This window comes from Eschscholzia californica, unplaced genomic scaffold, assembly GCF_041429995.1.
Source record: "Eschscholzia californica isolate CP2 unplaced genomic scaffold, dmEscCali1.0.p SCAF_3, whole genome shotgun sequence".
Classification (NCBI taxonomy): Eukaryota; Viridiplantae; Streptophyta; class Magnoliopsida; order Ranunculales; family Papaveraceae; genus Eschscholzia; species Eschscholzia californica.
Window position 1 is genome coordinate 55,797,454 of NW_028238420.1, and position 8,580 is coordinate 55,806,033.

The 8,580-nt window shown below is 37.6% G+C and overlaps 1 protein-coding gene across 3 annotated transcripts; it reads right to left on the reverse strand.

Annotated features, from left to right (window-relative positions):
- Positions 1–564: 564 nt before the first annotated feature.
- Positions 565–8,243, reverse strand: LOC147552110 (diacylglycerol kinase 1-like). 3 transcript variants are annotated; one of them, XM_086672003.1, is made up of 13 exons: positions 8,098–8,243; positions 5,229–5,442; positions 5,003–5,125; positions 4,798–4,926; positions 4,580–4,665; positions 4,345–4,468; positions 4,080–4,128; positions 3,133–3,215; positions 2,679–2,746; positions 2,117–2,191; positions 1,695–1,782; positions 1,469–1,585; positions 565–1,022 (listed from the first exon to the last, which is right to left on the reverse strand). In XM_086672003.1, the coding sequence occupies exons 2-13, from the start codon at positions 5,427–5,429 to the stop codon at positions 702–704; spliced, it is 1,464 nt and encodes a 487-aa protein (XP_086528129.1). In that variant the 5' UTR covers positions 5,430–5,442; positions 8,098–8,243; the 3' UTR covers positions 565–701. The 3 variants fall into 3 exon arrangements, with proteins under 3 accessions (XP_086528129.1, XP_086528127.1, XP_086528128.1); XM_086672001.1 differs by lacking the exon at positions 8,098–8,243 and adding an exon at positions 5,986–6,151; XM_086672002.1 differs by lacking the exon at positions 8,098–8,243 and adding an exon at positions 5,950–6,106.
- Positions 8,244–8,580: the final 337 nt, after the last annotated feature.

The following is an 8,580-nucleotide window of genomic DNA, read 5'->3' on the forward strand; positions in this document are numbered from 1 at the left end:
CTCAGTTTATATTAAGAGAGGAAAATTATAAGGCCCAAAATTCGGGTCAAAATAGCAAATGAAGCCCAACCCGGAATAATAATGCAAAAAAACCCAAAATTTGAAATTACAAAACATTTATGAAAATTTCTGAACAAAACACAATTTGCTCTCAACAATTTTGTATTTGCTCTCAACAATTTTGTAAATGTATGAACAAATTTGTTTTTGTTCACACATAATTATATATGTTGTCACAGTTTCAAAAGTGTTGTAATAGTTTCAAAAGTGTTGCCAACAGTTTAAAAATTGGGTTTTTTTTACATTATTATTCCCAGTGGGTTTTTTTTCGTATTTGGGCCCAAATCTTGGGCTTTTCTTACATAGTTTCTTATATTAATAGGTTTATTTTGAGTGTCGTGTGATCGTCAGGGGCGGCAGTTACCCACTCTTGCAATGCACTCAATGTAGATTATGTGCACAAACCTAAAATTTATTTGACATCGGTAGATGCTCATTAGCACATTATGAAAAATAGAACTGCGTAAGACACGGATTACACTTAGTATATGAAGCACAAGGATATGATCCCCCTAATTTCCATCACATAATTTTCATTAAAAAGTTCTGTTATTTCGGCAAAAATATATACAAACGGCAAGTATAAGTAAAACTAGTTTCAGTTGTCTATCGACGCCCAAAGGTGGGAGAGCCTTACAGGCTTAACTTAGACAAGCAATATCTACGGCATCATCATCAGGGAGTCTAAATGAATCTGCTGCTCCAAATTTCTTTCTTTCTTCCAACTCTTCCTCTGAATTTTCTTCATTACTAACTTCCTCGCCTCGATGACTGGGAACAAGGAAGCTTTTGGACGCACATCCTTCAGGTGCTGCAAGCATATTAACTTGACCAAGGTGAGAAATCTCAACCACGACAGTGTCGTCATTAACAGGCAGAGGTTGTTTCCATGGTTCCCCGTCGATTCTCATGTACGTATTGTCGGCTGCACCTTTATGGAACTCGAATCGGACTCTATGTGCCTGCACAAGAAACATCAAGATTATGATGTCGAAGAAAATCTCAAGTAGTTCTTTCCTGACATCTGTTTTGGGGTTCGAGTCAACCTAGTTAGATTTCAAACTGTTTTTCTTTTCATTACTTTCTGCCTCGTGCATCGGACTGATGCAAAAACAACGCACGCGGAGCTATTTGCCTCTTGTTGGAGTTAAACTTATTAAAAGACTGGACTGAGTATATGTATCAAAATCGATTTAAATTACTTTGCAGTTGGAAATGTGAGATGTTGAGAAGTCAGACTCGTATGGATCACGTCGGTTGAGGCAGGTTTAGACACTGCGAAAACTCACACACACCATATGACATCAGCAACCCTTCGGGGTTACACGATACATCAAATGTGGCTTCTCATGCACAATGAAGCATCTTTTGGCACAATTTTAAGAGCGTAAAAGATAATTATCCTGACTTGTGCGAGACGAGTCCCATGTCCTTTTGGAGCAAGCAAAACAAGCCCATGCCAAGCATCTCTAAAACCAACAACCTCAAGAAGGCCATCATCAACAAATGGTGGAGTCAAATCTCTCTGCAGATCACAGAACATCAAGGAACTTCCATCAATTTGGAGAAAACAGCTTTTTACCTCGAGAATATAGATGATATGGAGAAGCAAAGTTCCCCAACTACGAACTTACATCTCGTACTTTCTTCTTGTTTGGTGTACCCCATGGATTAAATCCACCCGAAAAGCTAGGTAAGTTGAGACAAATTATTGATCTAATGCTGCATATTGAAAATAGATAAGGTTGGTAAGACAAGTCATGAAGAAGCTCTTCGGCATTAAATCCAACTACAATATGGGAAGAAGTGGCGAAGGACTAGAGAATGGTTTCACTTCATCTTAGGATTTTGCCTATGGATGAGCACACTCATCCAACATATCAACAACAATGAAATAGCAGGTTTCTGAAAAAACTATCTGCATCTTAAGCCACATATGGTTCATACATTTTCAGAAGGACGGTATTGTCTTAAGGAAACAGGACCACAATAAATTTGCGGAATAAGAGATTAAATGCGAAATGGTTAAACTGAGTAAATAAAGCAGTAATCTCACCTGCTAGGTATTTTGAGGTCTTCCCAGTGACCTGGTTTATTCATGACCTTAACCTTTGTTAGCTGTGCTATATTCCTGAATTGATAAACCAGTTTACTAGAAATTAATATAAGACAAATAGAGTATGCATGAAATTGCCTTGCTATAATAGCTTAATGTGATAATGTGATGTTTATTAACGTAAGTCAATTATGTAACTTGGACATGCATGAATGGTGCACATGCTTGCCTCTTTTTTTAGTTAAACGGAAAGGTTGAAACCATGGTCTCTCCAATAGAGATACTTACATGTTACCTCTCAACCAATGCGAGCTTCACACATGTTCGGTTCTCTCCGTTGTGGCCACCATCGGCTTAAGATAAAAATCTTATTTTTGTGATGGAAGTTTAATTCGTTATGAATGGTGACTGTTATCTAACAATGTCACTTTCTTGACACTTCTTAAATGCATCAAGCTACAAAAATATACTATCTATGTTACCATGAAATGAATGATGAAAACAAAAAGAAATCACGAAGAAATGGTTTGTATTAGTTAATCAACTGTCGTTAAATGTTGACCTTGATGAAGGATGACAAAGAGAAGCTAAGAACCACCCTTGCGTCCAACCAAGCTTTGCATAGGTACCCTGATCATAAAGGAATTTACAAGTATAACTTTTCAAAACAACCCCATACCACAGATGAGAAGAAATTGTCCGCTCAAATAGTTAGCCAAAGAGAAGATGAAGATAACAGATAAGATAATAAAAAGATTAACTCGCTCTAAACAGTTCTTGATTCACCAAATAAGGTATGTGTGTGTATATATATAACTACCCAAGTAAGCCTAGATTATCAGCTTGCGTTAGGATAGGCTGGACCTTAGATGCTCCAACATCATAATTAACGGTTATGAGTTAATACATGATTTTCTACATAATTTACTTCATTAGTAGATCATTGAAATTCATAAAATCCATAAACCTGAAAACATAATGTAGAAGTAACTGTGAGAATTAAAGAGTAGCAGTACCTGGTTCATTAGCTGATTCTTGAACTTTTCTGGATGTAACTTACGCTGAGAATGAAATTCATATGATACTTGAGCATCCATTCCTGCAAATAAACAGGTCCAAATTGTTTTACACTGTAAACATCACGTAGCTGACATAACTATTGCTTACAAAGACTATATTTCGTAAACGAACTTATGCACAAAATTGAGGCAGAAAATTTAGTAACAGTGTGCAAATATATTATGCTAATATGTAGACTAGAAATATAGACTCAACCAATCATAAATGTAGTATAGCTAATACATAAAATTTGTTTTTCTCTAGGTCCGATTTAAATCACTCGAGGTCTGAATTGTCTCGTGTCAGGTTTCAAAATGTTTATTTCTATCCAACTCGTGGGAATGATAAATTCGGGTTGAATTTGGGTTCACTGATTTAGATTCAGAAAAGTCAGATTCCAACACTGAGGAAAAACAAATACTACCACAATGTTGGTAACAAACAAGAATTTATTGGTCTGACTCTTAATCAAGACCTGTTGCCCAAGTTTCCAAAATGAGATCATAAAGTCTGAAGCAAAATGAGATGCATCGAAAAAATCATTTCCTTAGACAAAAAGAAAATGTTATGAGAAGACAGATCCATTGTGGAATAAGTAGATGATGGAGATATGGTTGTTAACTAGAAAGCATTCTCTAACAGGCAAAAGCAAATTATTATATCTAGTGTAGAATTAAACTCAAGTATTCCTAATGGAGATAAGTCTTACTTAGGATCTGCAATCCAAATATTCCACGACAAAATCACGAGTCTGATACTAATTAAAAGTTGCAATAATTCTTTTTACGTAAAACAAAGTAAGTAGTTGAGAAGTAACGATTGTAGTAAAGCTACCTCAACGAAAACAGTTCAAACTTCTCAAAGAAGTACACGCTATAGATATTTTAGCGAAAGAAACATTTACCCATGCTGAAGTAGTTCCAGAATCCCCCACGAAACGTGTGATAACCTTCCTGACGACCCGTCAACAAAATGTTGTAGTCAGCATAGTACTATTCAATTGCAGCAATAAATTCACACAGGGTCGTTCCAGAATTTTTTTGCAGCAATTTCATCAATCTTTTCTTCTTCCCAAGTCGTTTTCCGCTAAAGGGGGAAACATGTGTGGTTGGGGTATTTACTCCTATTAAGTAGAAACCGCAGAGCAATTATTGTGCAAATAACCGTACCATGTTCAAGGAGTCTGTCTTAGAAACACGGTGAAATGCGTGCAGAGAATGTGGTAACTCAAGGGGTGCAATAGGATCACAAGATCCTTGTTTCGGAGCTCTCATCCTCATGAGTATATGCCAGCTGAAAAACAAGGACTAAATAGGTTATGAAAGATTAAGTCCTTCACCCCGAAAAGGAAAGGAACTAAAGCACAAAAATGTAATAATAGTAATAATGACACGAAAAAAAGACCTGTCTATTTTCATTTCTTTTGCATTCTTTACTTGATTCAAGAACAATTTCACAGACTTAGGATTGGTCCCTGGATTCTTCTTCCCCTGAAAATTAGCCAAGCAAAGAAAATTTGTTTCTACCAATAAAGAATTCACCGCTCAAAAAGTTAATAATCCTAAGAATCTAATTACTTTGAAACCGGTCGAGATTTACTGAAAGAAACATTAATTTCTTACCCAACCAAACGAAAACGGGAGATTATTTCCAGTTCCCAACGGAACGGTAGCAACTGGAGGCGGGTGAGTTAATTTGAGATCGGAAATTACTCCAAGCAGCCAACTTGCTGTGCCATCTCCACCTGCAACCTAACATAACAAAACAACGATAATTAAAGTGAAAGAATAAACACTTCCTCATGGTAGAAATTGACACTGCACTCACTATTATTCTTAGTCTCTTTTGCACTTCAGTAGCCAAGCTATCTCCGTTTAGCTTAAGCTTTTCTAAATTGACGTAAATCCTATTTAACACCTTATCAGGAGCCTCTTCCCCCAAATCAAAGACCTGAATATCGCTTTCACTAAATTAGCCCCCACACAAGATCATGAAAGTAAGAATTCAGAATCCCTTATTTGCCCAATCCTAATTATAAAGACACTTGAAATACCTGATTTTCATTGAGGAGGGCTCGATATGTGACCAAAAGATCCCCACCAAGCTGACCACCACTTCTAGAGTTGATGAAAACAAGAACAGGACATGTTGGAAAATGGGAAACAGAATCGACTGCCGATCCCGGTATAACTATGTAACTAGGAATATAAAACTCCTTTCCGAAAATGGGTAACTCAGTACTAGAGTCATCCATTATAAAATCGAAACTGCAATATTAAATCATAACTTACTGTTAAGTTTTCGAATGATTTGCAACAAGAAAACGTATATCGAAATGTCATAATGAACACCACACAACATTCAATACATAAAACTCAAAACAAAAAAAAAAATCTTTAATAGTATCAACCCTTTAAGGACTACCTAGAAAATAAATCCTGAACAGCTATGACAAATTTGACTAGTACTCTATATAAATATCAACTTAAATTGAGATTTGAATGAATTTTTCTAGTTAGTTAAGATTTAACTAGACATGCATCCAAAATACTGAGAGACTTTAAACCTGAGAAAAGGATCATTTAGGAATTCCTTCAAACAAGTTGAACCTGGAATCTGTTGTATTAAGGGCAAACTAATTGAAACAAAGCATATCAAATTCCTCAATTAAAGCATGAACATCTGAAGATGATTGAAGAAATATAGACATGCAAGGAAACTTAAAGAATCAAACTCTCTAAGATCAAATTAACAACTTAAAAATCAAAACTTACTAGTAAAAAGTTGATTAAAGAAGAAGACTTCTTAACCTGAACTTTCTTTAAGAGTGATGATTTAGAAATCTGAATCAGAGACTTTGTTGTGGTTTCTGATCATGGGATTTGATAGTGAAGCGCGTATCTCTAAGATTTAATAAGGAGGGAAAAGCGCATGAGAGAGATCATGGCAGTCATATTTTGAATGTAAAGTAAGGGCAATCAAGGTAACATATAATGTTGATACACTTTTGAATATTCTCATAAAACTAGGGCTGCCTAACAAAAATATAAAAAAAAATTGTGATGGTATATGTCTAGACACATATATCATTACCAAATCCCTCAAAGTCCACCAAGCCTCAAATTTAGACAAGTATCTGGGCACGAAACTGTTCATAGGGGCCAAGAAACAGCAAACTTTTGAGCCGCTGGTGGCTCAAATTCAGAATAAACTGTCAAAGTGGCAAACCAACCTCCTCTCCCAAGCAGGCCGCACAGTAGTCATCTCGTCTATTACCGCGGCGGTTCCCCGATATCAGATGCAATGCTTTGCCATCCCCAAAGGCATCAGCAAACGCATAGAGACCATCCAACGGTCATTCTGGTGGGGAAAAGAAAAAACCACTCACACTATCAACTGGAACGCAATCTGTAATCCTCGCAAATTTGGAGGTCTAGGCCTCAGAATACCAGCCCTTGATAATGAAGCGTTCCTTTGCAAACTGGGATGGCGCCTTCTCAAATCCCCGCTGGCGCCTTGGGCTCAACTCCTCAAAGCTAAATACTTCCCAAAATCAGCACAACCCGTCCCCCCAAAACAGAATCATTCTTGGGTCTGGAAATCCTTGGCAGACCCCATCGGCAAACTTTCGTCACTTATCTTCTGGGATGTCAACCAAGGTACCAACATCAATATTTGGCGGGATTACTGGATTCCCCAACATGTGCCGCCTCTACCAAACCACAATAGCTGCCCGCTAATCACGGTGGACCAATTAATTGATAATCATACTTGGAAAACGGACCTTCTCCAACGATACTTTGATGACGAGACCTGCAATGCAATTCTTAGCATCAACCTCCACCCAACAGCGGAGGATGAACAGGTATGGACGCTTACTGACTCTGGTCAATTCACTATAAAATCTATGTACAGACACCTGAGATCGGGTACAAGCACACCCGAAACAAAGGAATGGGCTTTCATTTGGAACATCAGGACGATTCCCAGAATCAAACTGTTCCTATGGAAATGCTGCACCAACAGTCTCCCGGTTAAAGACAAAATAGGTTCTTTCATTGGCAACAACTTTGGCTGCACCTTCTGCAACGAAAGGGAAACAGCAACGCACGTTCTTATTCGGTGCAACTTAGCCAGGGCAATCTGGTTCCACTATAACATTAGAACTGACGGTATTGAATCGGTGACTGAGTGGATCTTGAGTTGGTCCACACTGGAAAACGAGACGATGGAAAAATTTGCAAAAATAATGTGGTTTATATGGAAAGCGAGATGCGAATCCTGTTTCGGGAAGAAAGCAATCAAACCTATGCAACTTATTCAACAGATTCAATGTTATGCCACAAAATTACCATTGCAACAGATTGCTAAAAGCAACGCAGTCAAGCCTCAATGGCTGCCACCCCCACCTCCTTTCCTCAAAATTAATGTTGATGCCTCTTTCAAGACTTTCTCAGTCCCAGCAGGTATCGGAAACATCATCCACGATGCAAAGGGCGAGTTCATGGTGGCCAGAGCAGACAGCATCAGGGGACAGACAGCGGAAGAATGTGAAAGTATGGCTATCCTGACCGCGGTCATATGGGCGGAGGAGCTTCGCCTGAACCACATTATTATCGAAAGCGACAACAAAAACTTGATTACAAAGATACAGGACGGCAGTAACACCATTAACTGGCAGTCAAAACACAATATAGAACAAATCAGGGATCGCATACACCACTTCGAGCATATCCAATTCCAGTTTGGCCCAAGGAAAACAAATGACAAAGCAGACGCTCTTGCAAAGTGGAGTAGGACGCACAAAGTCAGCAAGATATGGAGATCTTTGGATACCATGATTGATGATCTGAACTTGTAATTCTTTGGTCCGGTTTTGTTTTTTCAACAAAAAAAAAAAAAAAAAAAAATATATCATATACCTATTTGTCTTCCTTGCATTGTTGTCTCCTTTCACATTTGTCAACCGCAGTTCGCAGCTATTTCAAATTTCTGTTCGTCCTTGTAGTCCTGTTTGTCTGACACTCGCCACGGATACGTTTCTTACGCTTTTACTTCATTTCCACACACCATCGTGAATTAAACAAGTACTATAACTTTTATGATTAAGATTATTCGAACCATATAGACCCTCTTAAGGTTATCTATTTTACTTATTTTTTACTTTATGATTATACGCGGTAAATCTAAAAGATATTCAAACGAATCAAACTTTACGAACATTCAAATCCATCACCTTTAAGAAGGTTCTTAACAAAATAAAAACACCTTTAAGAAAGGCATATTCTCCTGGACCAAAGACATTGTTTACATGGCGTGAATACTAGTTCATCTAGAGCGAGAACATTATAGTTGAAAACGATCATTGACTGTTTGATTCTCCTCGGTGGCTTAAGTTTGAAAAA

Coding starts and splice junctions, on each gene's coding strand:
- LOC147552110 (XM_086672003.1), bottom strand. CDS start 5,429: ATGGATGACTCTAGTACTGAGTTACCCATTTTCGGAAAGGAGTTTTAT. Junction 4,469..4,579: donor AAAGAAATGAAAATAGACAG/GTCTTTTTTTCG, acceptor CTTGTTTTTCAG/CTGGCATATACTCATGAGGA. Junction 1,783..2,116: donor GACCTCAAAATACCTAGCAG/GTGAGATTACTG, acceptor TTCAATATGCAG/CATTAGATCAATAATTTGTC.